This window comes from Volvox carteri (genome assembly GCF_000143455.1).
Source record: "Volvox carteri f. nagariensis unplaced genomic scaffold VOLCAscaffold_70, whole genome shotgun sequence".
NCBI lineage: Eukaryota > Viridiplantae > Chlorophyta > Chlorophyceae > Chlamydomonadales > Volvocaceae > Volvox > Volvox carteri.
This window is the reverse complement of record NW_003307613.1, coordinates 162457-180754: the sequence shown is the minus strand read 5'-3', so window position 1 is coordinate 180754 and position 18298 is coordinate 162457. Positions and strand designations below refer to the sequence as shown.

The following is an 18298-nucleotide window of genomic DNA, read 5'->3' as shown; positions in this document are numbered from 1 at the left end:
CACGGCGCGAGGGGACCGGCAGTGGCCGCCGGCCGGAAGCGGGTCAGGGCGCCGGCGGCGGCTGCGGCGCCCTCCGCCACCACCGCCACCGCTGCCATGAGCCGCGCATCGCCCGCTACCGCTGTCGACACTGGCGGTGGAGGTGCCGTACTGCCCAGTGATGGCGGTGACGAGTGCGGCTCTGACAGTGATAGTGACACGCAGGGGGACGTGGCGGCAGTGGGGCGGCGCGGGGGGGGGGGCTGCCAGAGGCCCTGGTGGCGGTGGGGGGCCGCCGGGAAGGACCGGGTCGCGGACTTCTTTCGTCGCAGCCGGCGGGCGCAGGTGGGCACAGCGCCAGTGGGGGGACTGGGTACTGCGGACTGGGGAGGGAAGGGGGAACATCCTCCATACCGAATGGCCACTGCCGTACAGCAGTGCGCCCGCCTTGGGTTCGTGTTTTACGGAGTTACGCCAGCGCCCACCCCCGGTGAAACCCTCGTTTCCCCTGACCCCCTTCCATCAGGTGTGCACACACATGCAACCCCTCCGAAACACACACGCCCCAAACACACAAATGACAAGGGTACATGTTGCACAAGAAGGCCTCAAGTCCGGACAGGCCGTGGTTGCGTCCCCTCCAGCCATCGCCTCTCGCGGTTCCTGCCCTGGCCCCCACCCGCCCACCCGACCTACCTGCAGATCGGCTTATGGGCCGTGGCGGTGGTCGCAACGGCCATGCTGATGGGCGACGGAGTCCTCACCCCGGCCATGTCAGGTACATAAACGACCAACCGTACAAATCACACAAACCTCCCCCATATCTCACCAACCAACCACCATGCAAACCACACCTCACCTCCTCCGCCTCCTCCCCTTCCAGCCCTTTTTGGACGTCGGCGGTTGTTTTTCTACCCCGATATTGCTACCCCCCCCGACACACACACACACCCCTCCCCCCCCTCCCCCCCCCTTCCCTTGTTCGCAGTGCTGTCCGCTGTGTCCGGTCTCACGGAGGTGGTCCCCGGCCTGAGCCAGGAGGTGGTGGTCGGTGTAACCATACTGGTGCTGGTGCTGGTCTTCGCAATACAGCCCATGGGCACCGGGCAGGTAGGGGGGGGTGTACGGAGGGTGTACGGAGGGTGTACGGAGGGTGTACGGAGGGTGTACGGAGGGCGCTCAAGGGGGCTCGCGGGGTAGTGCGGCTGGCAGGAGGGAGGGGGGCCAGAGGCAAGAGGTGCCCTTTACGGGGGTGAAGGGGCGGGGGCGGGGGAGCATCTGCTTAGGGTTGGCGCGTGGAAGAGGGGGGAAGAAATATGCGTGTGCGTGGGATGTGTGTGTAGGTGTGTGTGTAGGTGTGCATGCATAGAGTAGCGGCCTCCCGCTCGCTCGCGACCTGCCGTAATCCGCGGACCACCACCACGTGCACGTCTTCCCGCCCAGGTGGGTGTGTTCTTCGCGCCCGTCATCGCAATCTGGCTGCTGGCCAACGCCGCCATCAACTGCTACATACTCGCCGAGCATGGGGGAGCGGTGTTCGCAGGTAGACGATGGGCTAACCTTAAGTGCCGTACTTGGCGTGCCGTAATTTTGACCATTCTGGTAAGAACCACAATGATTTTATGGCCGCTCCTAGGCGAGACCAGGAGGGGCTCCCTAGTACGGCACGGTACGGTACGATACGGTACGGAACCTGATCCTAGTTTTGACCGCTCATCCTCGACCACCCGATGGTAAGTAAGTAATCGCGAAATGATATCCCGGAGGTCGCGAGGGGCCTTATCATCCGCCGGTTATATCGGCACAGGTCCCCGCACCTCTCCAGGGCCCCCTCGTCACCATAATATCATCATCATCACCATAATCATGTTAATCATCATCTTTATCCTCCGGTTGCCCGTTCCCTGCTACCCCCCTCCTCCCGCCACCCTCTTCCTTCACGCTACTCCACGCCGGACCGCCCGCCTCCCAGCCATCAACCCCGCCCACATCGTCACGTTCTTCAGCCGCCACGGCGCCACCGCCTGGCGGTCTCTGGGCGCCGTCATGCTGTGTGTCACCGGTGCAGAGGCGCTGTTCGCGGACCTGGGGCACTTCTCGAGGGGGAGCATATCGGTGAGGGAGAGCGGAGGCCAGGGAGGGGAAAAGAAATTAAAGGAGAGGGGGGAAGATGGTGGTGGTGTGGAGGGAAACGGGGTTTTAAGACCCAAGTCAGTGGGGGTGAGGCCCCGATGGAGCGCCCCCGAATGACGCGTCCCTCATCAAGGTATTATCTCACGCGGCATGTGACGTCATCGTGATTGCGGCCGTGTGCGGCCGTTTCCGCACTGCTTGTGGTGGTGGTGGTGCTGGTGGTGCTGGTGGTGCTGTTCCGCAGGTCGCCTTTGTGTTTCTGGCCTACCCCTGCCTCATCGTCACCTACTTCGGGCAGGTGAGATGGGAGGGAAGGAGGGGGGGAGGGGGAGGAGCCGGGGGAGGGGGACACCGGTGAACGGTTTCATCACTCTACTACTCCAGAAGATGGAGGCCCCTTCCTTATTTCCCTCTTCTTTGCCACGTCCCCCTCCTCCCCCGCTCACTACCCCCCCTCCTCCCCGCACACCAGGCGGCGCACTTGCTCACACACCCCCAAGACACAGACGTGTTTTGGAAATCGCTGCCCCGGACGGTGGGTGTCTGGGGGGGAAGGGGGGAGGGATGGGGAGGGCAGGGGGGGGTCGTAGCCAGGAGGGTTCATATCAGGCTAACGACAGGACAGGGGGGATGGAGAGCTCAGCTCGGGCCAGGGCCGCGGGTCGGTCAAGCTGGGCAGTGCCCTCTATGGGGCTCACAGAGCTCCCTTCCTTGTCCCTTCTCCCCGTAAGGGCCGGGGGCCCGCCGAGGGTTGTGGTGTTAGCGCCTAGCGCCTAGCAGCAGCAGCCCTGCAGGTTCATCAGCAGTATCGTAATGAGAGAGCACCGACCCTTCCCTGCTCTCTTCATCAGCCCTTCTCCCCCCGCGCTCTTCCCTCCCTCCCCTCCCGTGTGTGCTTCACTCGTGTGTGGTTCGTTGTTCCCTCCCCTCCCCGCTTTTGGTCAGTTCTACGTCTGGTGCACTCTTGCCCTGTTAGCAGCTTCACCCGTTTGTGGTTCGTCTTTCCCCTCCCCTCCCCTCCCCTTCCTCCACCCCCCTCCTGTCGCAGCTGAGGTACCCCATGCTCATCCTGGCAACCCTCGCCACCATCGTCGCCTCGCAGGCGCTCATCAGCGGCCTGTTCAGCATCATACGACAGGTACGTATCGTACGGCAGCTCATTACCTGCGTAAGCGCAGGATTGCGTATTGCGACGGTAATCCCTCCTGCCCTTTTTCTCCTCCCCTCCCTTCCTCCCTCTCGCCCCCTTACATGTCTTTCACGAACACACACAGGCCATGATCCTGGGGGCCTTCCCCCCCGCCCGCATCGCCCACACGGGTGGCAGGAGCCTTGCACGAGCCACCCAGGTACCCGGGGACTGGGGCAGGGCGAAGACCTGGCGAGCAAGTCACGGGCACTCACCCGCGTCTTCCACCACTTATAGGACTCCAAGGAGCCACCGTGCGCTTCCTAGACGCATCCTAGCTCTCAACGCTCGCATGCCGTCCCCATGTATATATGTACGCATGTATGTACATGGAGATGCTGTAGAGATGGCAAGGTTGAGCTCCCTTTGCGATCGGCCGGTTGAGAGCCCGAGACCATGACCACTCCCATTTCCCGCTCCTCCAATCCTCTCTCCTCGTAATGATGATGCTTCCTATCTTCTCGCAGAGGTGGCCTTCCTGATTGCCTCCGCCTGCCGGGCCTTGCTCTCTCTCTCCCTCCGTGCCGACCCACCCCCTTCTCTCCGTCCCTCCAAGCGGCCCCCCCCCTTACACATACATACATACATACAGGTATACATCCCGCTGGTCAATGTGGTGCTGTTCGCGCTGTGCTGCATCGTGGTGGTTGGGTTCAAGAACACGGTGGCGCTGGGCAAGGCGTACGGGCTGGCGGTGATGACGGACATGCTGACCACCACATTCCTGGTCACACTGGTGCGGTGGTGGAGACCTCCCGGGGGGCCATCTGGGGGGCCGGTGGGGGCTACGAGGGCCCTATGTGGGGAGTGAAAGAAACGAAAACGGCGGACCTGGCCTTGGCTCCTTGGCGCGGGAGGGGTTGGGGGCCGGGGAGGAGGGGGAAGGAGTACCTTTGGATCGCGAAGGGATGGAAAAACACGACTTGATTCAGTCTGATACGACAGACCGACCGACTGACAGACTGACAGACCGACCGGCCCAGATTGGAGGTAGTCTGGGTGGGGGGGAAATACTGGGTTTTAGAACGGAATCCGCGGGATTGTTCCATAATGCTCATAACAATGAGATTCTTGTTCATTTAAAATGGAAGAGAGGACGATGCTGCTTGAGAATTGCGGAGGAATACGCACGAAAGCTCCCCCTCGTGATGCTCCTCTCGCGATCCCCTTTTCGATGATGCCCCCCTCGTTAGTTGGGACATTTGGTTGGCGACAAGTCGCTTTGGCCGACTGGTTAGGTTAGAAGGCATCAGCTGGACTCGTTCACGTGGGTTGTCTTCCTCTTCCCCCTCTTCCCCCGGTGGGGTCATCAGTTCCACAAGGGGTCCACATGTCCCCCGCGCATGGTCGCCTGCAGGTGATGCTGTCCGTGTGGGAGGTCAGCTTGCTGCTGGTGGTTCCCTTCTTCGGACTGTTTCTGGTGCTGGAGGGAGGATACTGGTCCGCGAATATCATCAAGGTGGGTACGGCAGTACGACAACGTTAGTCAACGCGTGGCTTGGGAATATTACTCATAGGGTATCGCGACGGGCAGGCTAGGTAGCCCGGACCAGGACAGGTCAGCACAGCTCCGCGAGTCCGCCCCGAAACCAATCCGAAACCAGCAGATAGATCTCTCCGTTTCCAGTCCGCGACTCGTTACGCCCTTGAAAAGCAGATTTAAAAACGGAAGCTGCCGTACTTTTAGCCTTGGGTATTTTGTTTCAGCTATCAGCCCTGTTTTTGGGTTTTTCGTTTCAGCACGGAATGGAAGGGTATTGGAGGAACGTCGGATGCACGAATGTGCCGTACATTCGTACAATCCACCTCCAGGTCAGCGACCTGCGGTCCACCTCGTTTCTCTCACCGCCGCAGGTGCCTGAGGGCGGCTGGTTCACTCTCTCTGTGGCTGCGGTGGTATCCGCCATCATGCTCATTTGGTGGGCGGGTAGTCGCCGGCTGGGGGAGCGGCTGGCGGCCGTTACCGCGGGAGCACACATTAGGCTGCTGGGCTGCCCGCCGCCGCCGTCACTGCTGCACCAGCCCCCGCCCCCGCCGCCAGCAGCGGCTGCCACTGCGGCTACTGCCGCCACCCTCCTCGCCACACGCTCTGTCGGCGGCGGCGGCGGCAACTCCGCCTCTGCCGCCCACCCCCGGCAGCGGTTGTACCGCCTGGCCAGTTGGGCTGTTCCCCAACAGACATTGAGGCTTAAAGCGCCGGATGCTGCCGGTGACGGGACGGCAACGGCGTACCCGTCCTCGCCGCGGGCCATGCGGGCGACGTCACTGCGCCTGGCGCGGCTCGAACCTAAGACCTCACGGCCCTTGCGCATTCGCAGCGTCCCCGCCACGCGGTCCGCACCTCTGGGAGAGATCAGTAAGGCCCTTTTGGAAGAGATAGAGGAAGGCCAGCTCAGCAGCTGCGCCGCGATGCCGCCTCTGGGGCCGACGGCGTCACTGGCAGCGGCGGCGGCGGCGGCGGCGGAACCGCTCACTAGCCGTCACAGCGATCACAGCGCCGATGTTGGAAACCGAAAGACCGTGGTGGTTTCGGAGAGCAGTTTTGCGCCGGGCACGCTGGCGCTGGTGCTGCCAGTGGATGAGATCCAGACGGCCGCCGCCCCCGCCGCAGCCGCCGCCACCACTGTACCGCTGGACGGCTTTAGCGACAGCGACTTGGAGATGGGCGACAGCACCGCGAGGTCAGCGCTCCTGGCGCCGGTGGTGGTGCCGCTGGCTGCGCGACTGCCGGGCATTGGCGTCTACTACATGGATGAGAAGGTCTGTGCGGGGTGGTGCGCTTGGGACATTACGCTGTACATTTCGGTGTATGTTACGGCACACCGCCCTCTTGCGAATATTTCCGGATTAATTTGTGAGTCGGCTGTGCCTTCGGCTTCCGCCTCGCTGTTGGTAGCTTCTAGGCGCACCGTTCGGTATCCCGGTTGCCTCTGAAGGGCATTATAGATGTCGGGGTTCGGGGGAAGTGTGGATGTATGTAATGATAGATGTACGTGTGTGCGGACGTCAGGTCCTCGTTAGTGAGAGTTGTGGTTTGTTGGGGTGTCAGTGGGTCCCAATGGGGCCTTCTGCGGGTCTGTCTGTCTGTCTGTTTGACTCCCCTCTCCCTCTCCCTCTCCCCTCGCCCACGCGCCCGCGACCCAGGTTAAAACCCTAACTCTCCCCTCCCTCCCCTCCCCCGCCCCCGCCTCCATTTCCCAGGTCGGCGGCGCCAACTCGGCCCTCACCACCCTCCCCCCCGTGCTGGTGCACTTCCTTCGGAATGTGCAGGTACGAGTGCAGTTATGATAGGGCCGATAATGATATGGGCCGCGAGGACGAGGTGTGGCTTAACTCCAGGGAGGGCCCAGGTTGCTCCGAGGCCTAAAGTTCGCCTCCGGGGGGCTCCAGGGGGGAAAAGGGGAGTCGTGGGGGTAGACATAATCTGCAGGGGGGGAGGGGAGGGGAGCTGTGAGCGGGCCCATGCGATGAGAGGGACATTGGCACATGCCTCACCTCAAAAGTTCGTCAAGTGACCGTAGTGTACAGTGTACGGTGTACGGCATAAAGTGCTGGATGTCCCCACAGGACACCTCGGTACAACCCCCTCCAGGACGAGCCCTCAGCCCCTCGCTGACACGTTCCCGTTCTGCTGGTGGTAATGCTGCTGCTGCTGCTGCGTCCACGGTATCCCGCAGCAGCGCGCACTCTTTTCGCGACATGTGTCCCGTTCTCCTCGCACCAGTCTGGCTGTTCCTGCTCCCTTTCACCCTTATCGTACAGGCCATACACGACGCGTGCGTCTTCCTGTCCGTACGGAACCTGCCCACACCCAGCGTGTCACGCCGCCATCGGCTGCAAGTCTACACACCGCTCTGCGTCTCGGCCCCCAACTTCTACCTGGTGGGTCTGGGGGCCGTGTGGAGCCAGCAAAGGGGGCCACCCAGGCTGTGGGGAGTCGTGACATACGGGAAAACACGGGTTGGGTCGGGTGGGGCCGGGTCGGGAATGATTTTTCCCATGCCTCCTCTTCTTCCCATGCCTCCTAGAAATTGGCTACACCTCTCCTCTTCCTCGTCCTCCTCCGAACAGAAATGAGATGGGTCTTCCCGCGCTCTTGCTCCGCACCACGCACCACATACCACACAGCACGCACACGTAGAATACCCGAACGCGCCCTATCCATACCCCTTCCTCCGCCATCTCCTATTCCTCATATTTCTCACCCCGTGCGCCCAAACCCTCGCATGCCGTACTTCCGTCACCAAGGTCGTCGCCCGGTACGGCTATCTGGACGTCATCGACCACGGACCCGCCTTCATCAGTGAGCTCGTTGATGCCGTACTGCGGCAGCTGGTAGCTGTGGCGGCCCGCGCCGCGAAGGGGCAGCTGCCGGCCGCCTTCAAGCGCAACTCCCAAAGCAACGAGCTGAGCAACTTCCTGGAGCGTGATGAGGCCGCGGGGGCGACGGACGATCAGACGGAAAAACCTCTGGCGCGCATGGGCCAGCACAACCCCGTCGTCATGACACACCTGGGCCGCAGCTCGGGGGCGAACAGGGGTAACGGCCCTAGGGGATCTGGCGGCGACTCGGTGGCGGCAATGCCGCAGGCCGTTACGGCGGCGGCGGCGGCGGTTATGTCTGGGCCGACGGAGCTTGCGATGACAAGCCGCCGCCTGGCGGGTAGTAATGCGGCGGCGGCTGCGCCTGCCGGTCCCGCAGCAGCCGGAGATGCTGCGCCGGTTGCGGCGCACAACAGCGCTCTGGAGGCGGCTCGAACCCTGGTGGAGGAGGCGGTGGCGGCGTTCCTGGAGGCGAGGCTGCATGGTGAGGCTACCCCCCGCCGCGGTCTTTCCTTGGGGCTGCGGTGCTTTTCTGTTCCTGGTCCTGCTGAATCCCGTGGACAATGCAGTTGTTGAGTGTTGATGCAGTCTTCGGAGCTCCGCGGCTTTTTTCATCTTGCCGTCCGGTCCAAACGGTCAACCAACTGCTGTCAAACGTAATCCAACCAACTAACCACCACGACAGGCCGTAGGGCACGATAGGACTCTCATCTATCTATCGCTCATCTGCTGTCCCTCTGTCCGCTCTGCAGGTGTCGTGTATTACGCCAGCCGAGCGCTTATTCGGGTGGATGAGCGGCAGGGTCGCTTCTGGATTGTGCAGTACATCAACTGGTTCCTGTACGGCTTGTTGTACAGGTGGTTGGCGGCGATTGCCTACGTGGACATGGAGAGGTGGCGAGTGCCCTCGCAGCAGCTTGTTGAGCTTGGCATGCCCGTATACATTTGAGGGTCCAGTCCAGCTGAGCTGCACATCATTTGAATCGCGCGCTTAAACTTAGGGCTGCATAGCCACTACTGTTGTATACCGCTGTTGTGGATTGGAATTTGAATTTGCGGATGGAGGACGAAGCGGTTCGCTTGCTCCCTAGTAATACGTGGTACAGGTCCTGCTCGGCAAGCGTGAGGCACCTTTGATTACTGAGCGTTTCTTTGAAAGTTGCGAATTCGTTGTCGCTTTCCCTGGAAATTAATTATAGAGATCTTTGGAATCTCCTTCTCATAAGGCATGAGTCAGATCAAGTTCATGCGTTTGGGGGGAAAATCATGGCCTGCTTGCGCGGCGTGCAGTATCCTGCTAGTTTACGATGCGCCCTATGTACGCAGGTATGTACGGCGATTACACAAATTAATAACGGGCGCCGCATCGGGGTGGCTGTAGCACTGTAGCACACATCTTTCGGGCCAGAAGACGCGTCAAGCGGCAAGGCTTTCAAATGCATTTCGCATTTCTGCACTACTCGTTCATTACAACATTTTTAACGCACATGACGGGATGACGTGCGGTGACCTGCTGTAGAGCGTGATACAGCGGCGCGCAATGTGCTTGGTCGGCGTTTCAGTCAAGAGAACGCCTTGTCACGCTGATTCGATGGGTTGACGTAATATGTCGAGCGTGTCAGGCTGATGTCAGAAGCAAAGCGATAGGTAAGAAGTATGACCTGAAGCATGCGACGTAGATGTAAGCAGGAAATGTAACTAGGCGTAAGCTGGGCAAGGGCGATGGAGGCTCATGAAACCACTGGATCTTCGTACGATCGTACAGCTCCATTGCGGGAAAACATGAGGACCTATTCCATTATTGGACCCCTGCTGCACCCCTAGGGTAATAAATTGCATTGATTCAGCGCTCACTGTGCCTTGTAGGGGTTGCCTTAGCTCGTTGTTTAACTGTAAGTTGGGATCTAAATAATCTCCCAAGGCATCGCTTTGGAAAACTGGGTGGAGTTACATCGGTGAACCTCAATATAGTAGATTTTTTGTTGCGCCACAAAGCGCTTCGTGGTTAGGGCTGTCGACCTGTCGCGTAGTTGTTTTTTGCAGCACCGCGACGAAATGGTCTATGCGGAAGCGCCATGGGTATTCAAGGGAAAGTGAGTCACAGGAGCCTCAGCGAAATTGTTATACATTATCGCTGGCACTTTTCAATAGGGACAACGACCGATTGTCCCTCGCATAATGCAACTTCAGGGCGTTATATCAGCTGCAGCTGGTCAAAAGTGAAGAGGTAGGATTGTCCTCAATACGCAAAAGAAATCGCTTACCTTAGCTTTCCCAAGACAAAAGTCAGGTCACATGCCCACCTATCGCTGACGCCTAATAGGGTTGCATTGAAAAAAATCTCTAATATTCAATAGCTCCTCTGTACACAGCTATCGACCTTTACATAATGATACCGTCGGTCCCACGGACCATAACAAAACGGGCCCCGTCGCCCAAAGCACCGCGGGCGCCTTATCCTTCAACCTTTCCAACACGCATGTCTGCTAAACCCCATCAGGCACGCAAGTACATACCCGACAACTTCAAGCTCGTGGAGCTCTTCGGGTAATGCTTGAGGCTCCGTGGGGCACCGCGATGCAGCGTCTCTTTGCGTGTGGCTCGGCCTGACCGGCTGCGGTGTCTGCGCCCCACAGGCACACGCTTGGAGGTTTTTACCTGGCTCGCTACGATGACAGCCCCGCGGGAGCGTTTGACGAGGTGAGGCTGACGTGGGCCAGTCGAGGCGGTTTAGAAAGGCATGGGAAAGGGGAACGCGCTGAGGAAGGAGCAACCGCATTGCGGATTCCGGGTTTCAGCAGTTGGAGACACGTTCATGATGATGATGATGATGATGATGATGATGATGATGATGATGATGATGCGCATGAGGTAGTAACGAGTGCCAGACGGCATTCTAGCGTCGTGACCCTCTGGGGGAGGTAACGCAGCACCTCGGTTTCAACCCTCTCACCCCGACTCAATGATGGTACTTGTTCGCACCGGCCCATCAGCCGACGACTCCGGGGCTTCCCACTACCTTCCCCTCCCTCTGGTCCTTCGTAATGCCTGCTGGTAGCTGGTAGCCATGGCGGGCCTCGTGTGGAATCCGCCCACCTCGTGCGCCTGGGCCGCCCGGGTGTACGTCAACAACAGGTGTGCGGTACAGGTTCTGCTGCTGCTGTGTGCGCTGTCGTCTGGCTTGGAGAACGAGTCGGTCGAGGCGAGCGGATACGGGGTGTGGGTGGGAAAGTATGTAAAGCACCACCTTGCGAGATGGTCACTTGGAGATGAGATTGCGCCATCTCTCACTGTCGTCGACTGGTGCAGAGCCGGCTTCCGGCTTCCCACTCCGGCTACACCCCCACCACCGTGCTGCCCTTCCACACGTCACTAGCGATTTGGATACCCCCCCCACAGGGACGTACTGCAATATCGCCCATGCTTTATGCACCCTCGCTGTTTTCCCCTTTCTCTTACCCGTGCTGTCCCTCCCTGGCTTCTCCCTCTTTTTCCTTCCTCCACGGGTTTCGGATCAACAATGGCGCTCTTAATTTGTTTGTTTATTGAGCTCCAGGGAGGCTCGTGACCACGGGCTCCACCACGTGGGGCTGCCCTCAAGGCTGGCCACATTCAAACTGACGGGCGGAAGCGGCAACACGAAGCCAGGCGACGGGGCTGGAACCGGATCCAGGAACTGGTGGTGGCGGCCTGGCCAAGAGGAGGCGGCTCACCATCCCAGTAAGTGGCCGCGGGCACGGCATGCACGACATAACCAAGGCACAACTGCGGGAGGGCGATCACCGAGCAGGGATATATTGCATAGTGGGGTTCAGGTCGTTGAGATTGCGGCGACCTGGCGGGGGCCGGGCGGGTGGGTGGGTGGGGCATTGGTAAAACGGTTTTGCGTATGGGGGGAAGGGTTGGGGGTATTTTCTGTTCCTGCTACTGTACAGGAGTAAATCGCTTAAAGATACAGCAGCAGACACAACCACATATACATACAGGCATATACATATACAGACTAGACATTCACTCACGCCGCGCACCCACCCCGTGCACCCTGGCACCGCTGCTTTGACGTGATATGCCATTCCCGCGGCCATTCACAACGCTGATGCCCCAGGGTGCTGCGGGAGACAGCACCAGCACCAGCAGCAACAAGAGCAGCAGGGGGGCTCTTCACAGCCGCAGTCAAGAGACACCTTGGTGCTGAGTAACGTGGACTGCGGTCGGGGCCGGGGCCTGTCATCGGCCGTGTGCCGAATCACCATGCCGGACACCAACCGGGCCTGGGGACCCCGCATCACCTTGTCCTTGCCCAGCTTCAGGTGAGGTGGGCCCATCACCATTCGGCACCTCCCCCCTTCGGCCTCCCGCTCCTCGCCTGCCGTACGTGAAATTCAATACTGCCCAAACCCTTTTCAGTGAAAACCCTCCCATTCTCACTGCACGCTGCGGTCCCCCGATTTCTGATATTCCTGGCGCCTCACCGGTCCGGCCTGGTCGGGCTTCGTGACCCTTAAGACATAAGAACCCCGCAGGGGGCAAAAGGAGAGGGTACGGACTGGGGATTGAGGTGCAGGGTGTCGCAGTGTACTCCCCCCTGAGCTCCGAGGGGTTGATACGCACGTGTGCATGTGCGCCTGCACCCTCACTCTCTCCCTGCTTACCTGCTTACATCGTTGCGAGCTGCGTATACTAACAAAACCAACCGCCCTCCGGCTCCATGGTGCCGCCGCCACCGCCGCCTTTCCTGCTACCAGCGGGGCCACACCCGAGGTGCCGGGGCTGCTGCGGTACGCTTGTGACTTGCAAACCAATGTGGGGCTGCTGGCGCCGCTGGCGGTGGAGGTGCCGGCCGCGGGTCGCGGGGAGGAGGACAGCCGCGAGCACCTGGGGGCGCTGCTGGGCGGCCGGCCGCTGGTGACCCTCGAATTTGCACAAATGGAGGTACGACAGACACCAGAGGCGTCGGGCCGTAGCTGTTGCGGAAGGGAAACTGCGAGAAGGGGGTGTGGGGGATCAGGATGCGCTGGGCTAGGGGCAGAGTGGGGGAGGAGTTGCGTGGCGCAGGGCCTGCGGGGCCCCGGGGTTGGGGCGCCGTCACTGCCAGTGCACCGTCACGGCTCTGATCGTGTTGACCGAGGCTTTAGGACATGACTGCTGGGGAGGAGGTGTTTGCTGAGTGAGCGTGGGTCGGGATTGGTTTTGTGCCACAGCCTCTTTGCCGGAGTCTTGTGCCAGAGCTTAGTGTTGCTGGACAGGAAATGCCGTACATGCCGTACGGCACAGTTCCATATGGCAGGAAATAGGCATCGGTACAGTTTGGCATGGAAGGCTTTCCGCCACTAACCAGGCCTCGTTTTCGTTCCTACTATATTGTCGCAGATGCATGTGGAGGAGCCCGAGGCATTGTTGGTTGGCGCCAGCGCCCAGCAGCAGCAGCAGCAGCAGCTCGAGACGGTTGTGTCGCAGCGATGGGCGGGGGCACGGGCCGCCAGCCTCACGGCTGCTTGGGCAGGAAAAACTGCTAAAGCATAAGCCGAGCTTACTCGTGCGCTGCAGTGGGCGTGGCGTCCGGATGAGGAGGAAGCTGACCGTCGAGACAAGCTTTAGCGCAAGGCAGGAGGGCCCCGTTGCTCTTTGGAAATGTGCCTTCAAGCACCATGCCTTGAGGTGCCTGAGCGATGCTGAATAACATGTAAAGCAGATTTCACTTGTCCGGACCAGCTGCATTGAGAACCATGGGTCCAGGAATTCCTTTTGAGGAAATTATAGTCTTTTAACTAATCGTACTTCGTGATTAAAAGGTTTAAAGAAGCACTTGCACTCTACATGACATAAACCCGGTTCATTTAAATGGGCAAGCTGGTCCTGTTCTGGTCGCTTTCCTCAGCAATGCATATATATCTTATCATTTGGCTGGACTGTTAGTTACGAACGTAAAGGGCCTTGCACGCAAATTACGCGGATTGCCGTTCATAGAAGCATAGGTACCAAAACTTGATCGTGGCACGGTTTTCAATCCTTTTACACCTTACACACTTTAGAGTTTGTGTTAGGTAGAGGTTTCTTAAAAGCCTTGCGAGACCTCAAACCTTATCCCCTGAAAAATGCGCCCATACCTACTCAAGGGCCACGAGCGCCCCCTGACGCAAGTCAAGTGAGTCTTAATTATTCGCTTTATGGCCTCTCAAACTGCGTACGCGTCTTTTGACACAGCGCTCTTCTGTTATCGTGGCGGCTGCGTAGGTACAACCGCGAGGGCGATCTGCTGGTTAGCTGCGCCAAGGTCAGCAGAGCTTGCTTGGAACACAGGTTGATGGTTCACTATTTCCTGACAAAGAGCTCGGGGCTGCCTTGCAGGACCATCAACCCTGCCTCTGGTCTTCGGAGGACGGCCGCCGCATCGGAACTTACGAGGGTCATAATGGCGCAATCTGGACCTGTGACATTACATGTGGGTATATTTAACAAAGGGAAAACTGTGTAAGCAGCGCCTTTCGGCGACTGAACTTGGGCGGTCCTGGCGCGCAGGGGAGTCGGACCGCCTAATTACGGGTTCAGGGGACCAAACTATTCGCATCTGGGACCTGCCGACGGGGAAAGAACTGTTCCAGATTCGGCACGGGGAGCCCTGCCGAGCGGTGAAGCTGTCTGCGGGGGAGCGGTTCCTCGCGGCAACTACCGACGCGTTCATCGAATCGCCACCCGGCATTCACATCTATAACTTTGCGGAGAATGTGGAGGACCAGAGGTCGACCCCAGTCAATGCGTGGACGGTGCCGAAGGGCCGCATTACCCGCATCTTCTGGACGGACTGCAACCGGAAGGTTATCACCTCGCACGACTACGGCATTCTACGCCGATGGGATGTCGAGGCAAGCGGGGGGAAGGGCTACCTTCCTAGAGATTGAGGTTAAGGGAGAAGGGGATTGGGAATTGAGCAAATTGGGTTGCGCTTGCCTAACGGGGGCATCTGGGCCACAAAGCCCGTAAAGCCGGGTTTCGAACGATTGCAACAATCTACCACCTCAGGTGGCCTGAAGAGCGAACTGCAATTTATCTACATATTGCAGGTGTAGCAGCCCTGCCTTTGCAAAGGTACAGCTTTTCACGGTTCGGTGATGCTTTTGGAAACACTCGGCGGATCTAGTATAAGAAACCCCTCAGGTTGTCTGTCCCCTTTAGGTGAACAAAAAAAAGGGTTTCCAAAAACTTCTGCTGTATTATTTAGGATTCGTATCCGTGTTGGAGGGGTGCACCTAAAAAAGTCAGTAATTTTTATACCCCTCAGTGTTGGAGGGGTACTGTTTCTCGTTTTGGACGCATTAGGCGACGCATAAGATGACGAAAGACCGCCCTTGCCTCCTTTACTGCTGTGATCCCTCCCTTGCACAGACCGGCCAGATGTTGCAGGAGGTTCAGGTGCACGAGGACGCAATCCAGGACATGCAGATGTCGCCAGATGAGACGCATGTGATCACTGCGTCGCTGGATAAGACGGCTCGGTTGATTGACATTGAGACTTTCACTGTCTTAAAAGTTTACAAGACGGGTCGGTTTGTGCAATCAGCTGCTATTTCTCCGCTTTTCGACCATGTGAGTTGCCACAAGCTGGGAGACGTTTCGCAGTAGATATATACGGACTTGGGCCTAGCGGAGTTGCGCGTGGATTAGGAAGGCAGGTTGGCTGGCCATAGACACCAACAAACGTAACCAAAGGGAGGTGGGTAATTGCTTTTGGCTTGCGCTTGAAGTGCTTGGATATGGTCGAGAAGCTTATTACCTTGCGCACACGGCTGTATGCCAGCTTTTCCATGCTAGGATTCGAGGCACAGGTTGGGTTGGGCTTAGACAGTGCTGTACGCTCTTGCCTCAGGGTATGAACCTGTCTTGAATCCTCTGCCGAAAGGTAGGACCGTGGTTGCACACGTGTATGTTGCCTTGACCTCAAATTAAATGGCATCGTGTCTATGACGCCACTGCAGTCACCGTTCTTACCTGGGGCCCAAATCTTTCTGCGCGACCCGGGTCCAGCCAGTGGAGCAGGAATGAGATATTTCCCTGCTTGGGCCGGTTGGTCTGCAGGTCCTTATGGGTGGTGGGCAGGACGCATCGCAGGTGACGACGACGGCCGCGGGGGCGGGTGGCTTCGAGGCCAGGTTCTTCCATAAGGTGCGCGGGGCTGGGCTGGTGGGGTTAGCTGGTACCGTCTGGTCCTAGGCAGGGTTTCTTACTTTTTGGTAAAGGCAAGCCAGCGGAAGCACCGTCCATTGGCGGGCTGGATTGTGCCCATGGTGCCTCCTCCACATGTGCCACGGGTACAGTTGAAGACAACGAATTCCTGTTCGAATGGTATGCTAATCGGGCCCGGTTTATATGGATGGAAAGAAACGGCTGAAGGTGGAAACAAACAATGCTTGGCCTTTGTTGGCATTCGCAGCAATTAGCGGCCGCAATCCTGCTTTGGTTTCTGCATGTGACTGTGTTCGCACCCCGGATTGGGGCTTTCCGTATCCCCCGCTTAGAGCGAGTCGAACTTGAACGCGGTGCATGATGTATGAAGCGTTGGGTGACGAGGCTGCACTGTGGACAGGTTTATTATTGAGTTTGAAATGAGAATGTGAAGGTCATGCTTTTCTTGAACATTGTTTTGTGGACGCTTTTCCATTATTCGGTGGTCCACTGCCCATGACTTGAACGCACCTGGTTTCCTCCATGTTTGGCAGGTGTTCCAAGAGGAATTTGGTCGCGTCAGGGGGCATTTTGGTCCTGTAAACACCGTAGCATTCCATCCGTCTGGCCGGAGGTGAGAGGGATTGCTGTTCCTCATCAGCAGCACCCCCATGTCTTCCGGGTTGCATTCAATTAGCGGAAACGACACCGTGCTCGTATAGAATATGCCGGACAGGCTCTTGACAAAGTCGCAGCGCATAACAGCAAATTGGGTATTGTTAGATTGTTGCAGCTTCTAGGTAATGGTCATCTTGCCCACCGCTTGTGCACGTTTCCCTTTTCCCCACGCAGCTTCACAACCGGTGGTGAGGATGGGTACGTACGTCTCCACCACATGGATCTGGACTACTTCACGAGTGAGTGTCAGAGGGTAATGGTTCATAGTGAGAACTAGTCTCTGCCCCATCGAGTGGGATGCGAGTACGGCCCTGCGAGTACGGCCCTTTCCTGCTCAGGGTCTTAATACGCCTTACAATGCATGCAAGTAAAACTCCTTTATGCCCTTTGCATTTGCCCTTTGCAGCGAAATTTTTCTGAGCTATTTGGGGCTATCTGGAGTTAGGGTATCGGCAATCACAAGTTTTTTGGGAGTTCTGGGTTCTACGCAGCGTCTACAGCGAACAATGTCGTGGACAAAGACGGGATTATGAAAGCATTGGGCTTTTGCCAACGCTTTTGTGTCGGCGGGACGTTCAATTTCATGGCGCTGTGTGTTTCGGGGTGTATTGATTGTAAGTGATTGCGGAGGTTTATCGGTGTGTTGCTGAGGTAGGGAATAAAGAAAATGACGGCTAGGTATATGGAATGTGGAAATAGATAGAATAGGAATACACCTCATGCAGGTGGAAATGTGTGCGCGCAGGATTTATTATCTTTAAAGCAAGTGGAAGAAAATTGTCTTCAATATGATTATCCACATCATATGGACATGACACACGAGTCGATATTACTGTCATGAAACAGTACTCTACCGATGTCTTTAAGTTCGTTTTCCAACTCAAAATACTTGTCAAGTCACCCACTCATCCACGCTAGTCTCGGACTAAAACGTTTCGGGCAGAAGCGCAGAGCAGAAGTCTCTACACACTCAGTACACTAACAAATAATCGGGAAGTTGTAGATTCGCCCATGGCATAACACCGGCTGAATGTCACGCACGTTCTCGGTTAAGCCTGCACTATGTTCCATTGCATCGTTCGACAGGAATGCATGCCTTCAGAATGTTTGGCATTCACAGGTGCGAGTACCTGTGCAACGGAATCCGCAACTGCCAGCGCCGTTGCAGACCTTGGCCCCTCTTGCGAAAGGAATAGGTATCTATGCGCGCCAATGCTGCGAGCCGCAGAAACACTCGCGATACCAGTCATCCTGCCCACAAGTCCTATAACGCAACTGACGACCGCTCTTCAGATGAAAGGTATAACCGAATACGGAATCATAGCCTAAAACCATGCCCATGAGCGCCGTACTGCACAAGCCGTTCCCCTCAACTGCGCATGGCCATAACCACGAGCACCAGCATTATAATCGTCAAGAAGGCGCCTAGAATTGCGAGCTGCAAGTTGGAGTTCTTCTTCAAAGCTTTCCAGTAGCGTAGAGGGTCGCTGCTGGGCGGCTTGGCTTTTGCAGCCACGGTGACTTGCGACTTGGCAATTACCTTCGCAGCCGGGTTGTAGCTAGCCTTCGCCTCCGCCGCGGCCTTTGCCGCCGCCTCCGCGGCCTTCCGCTTCGCCTCCGCCTCTGCACGTACCGCTGCAAGCTGCTTCGCTCGCTCCGCCTCCTGCGCTGCTGCCTCCGCCTTGCGCGTCTCCTCTTCAACCTTCCGCTTAGCCTCTGCTTCCTTCCGCTTCTTCTCCTTCGCCTCTGCCAGCTTCTTCTTGCGGGCCTCTGCCTCCTGTGCCTTGCGAATCTGCTCCTCGCGCTGTCGCTCCTTATCCTGGGCTGCCTTCGCCG

General features: G+C 58.1%; 3 protein-coding genes across 3 annotated transcripts in view; all 3 read left to right on the top strand.

The window, feature by feature from the left end:
* VOLCADRAFT_98269 (uncharacterized protein) overlaps window positions 1-8573 on the top strand; it is a gene marked incomplete at both ends in the record, with an annotated part of 16620 nt that extends 8047 nt beyond the window's left edge. The window contains 16 exons of the mRNA XM_002957191.1: window positions 102-324; window positions 682-757; window positions 968-1089; window positions 1423-1522; window positions 1952-2094; window positions 2357-2410; window positions 2585-2647; window positions 3161-3250; window positions 3387-3461; window positions 3894-4037; window positions 4659-4760; window positions 5156-6061; window positions 6503-6571; window positions 7064-7183; window positions 7550-8108; window positions 8377-8573. Coding sequence (XP_002957237.1) covers window positions 102-324; window positions 682-757; window positions 968-1089; window positions 1423-1522; window positions 1952-2094; window positions 2357-2410; window positions 2585-2647; window positions 3161-3250; window positions 3387-3461; window positions 3894-4037; window positions 4659-4760; window positions 5156-6061; window positions 6503-6571; window positions 7064-7183; window positions 7550-8108; window positions 8377-8573 — 3043 coding nt within the window. The remainder of the gene's footprint in view (window positions 1-101; window positions 325-681; window positions 758-967; window positions 1090-1422; window positions 1523-1951; window positions 2095-2356; window positions 2411-2584; window positions 2648-3160; window positions 3251-3386; window positions 3462-3893; window positions 4038-4658; window positions 4761-5155; window positions 6062-6502; window positions 6572-7063; window positions 7184-7549; window positions 8109-8376) is intronic.
* A 1106-nt stretch (window positions 8574-9679) lies between these two features.
* VOLCADRAFT_98268 (uncharacterized protein) lies at window positions 9680-13147 on the top strand (the record flags this gene model as incomplete). Its single annotated transcript, XM_002957190.1, has 7 exons — window positions 9680-9717; window positions 10261-10324; window positions 10683-10759; window positions 11226-11344; window positions 11730-11934; window positions 12370-12556; window positions 12995-13147. 7 exons carry the CDS (start codon window positions 9680-9682, stop codon window positions 13145-13147), a joined length of 843 nt encoding a protein of 280 aa, XP_002957236.1.
* Window positions 13148-13474: 327 nt separating this feature from the next.
* eif3I (eukaryotic translation initiation factor 3i) lies at window positions 13475-18257 on the top strand. Its single transcript, XM_002957189.1, has 9 exons — window positions 13475-13769; window positions 13859-13898; window positions 13973-14066; window positions 14144-14487; window positions 15008-15208; window positions 15698-15784; window positions 16339-16418; window positions 16637-16701; window positions 16869-18257. Exons 1-9 carry the CDS (start codon window positions 13720-13722, stop codon window positions 16880-16882), a joined length of 975 nt encoding a protein of 324 aa, XP_002957235.1. The 5' UTR covers window positions 13475-13719; the 3' UTR covers window positions 16883-18257.
* The last annotated feature ends 41 nt before the right edge of the window (window positions 18258-18298 follow it).

What these genes read in the sequence shown, in the direction of transcription:
- eif3I (XM_002957189.1), top strand. Translation starts at nt 13,720, where the DNA reads ATGCGCCCATACCTACTCAAGGGCCACGAGCGCCCCCTGACGCAAGTC. An exon ending in CGCCCCCTGACGCAAGTCAA is followed by an intron (nt 13,770 to 13,858) that starts GTGAGTCTTAAT and finishes GCGGCTGCGTAG; the next exon opens with GTACAACCGCGAGGGCGATC. An exon ending in CTGGACCTGTGACATTACAT is followed by an intron (nt 14,067 to 14,143) that starts GTGGGTATATTT and finishes CCTGGCGCGCAG; the next exon opens with GGGAGTCGGACCGCCTAATT.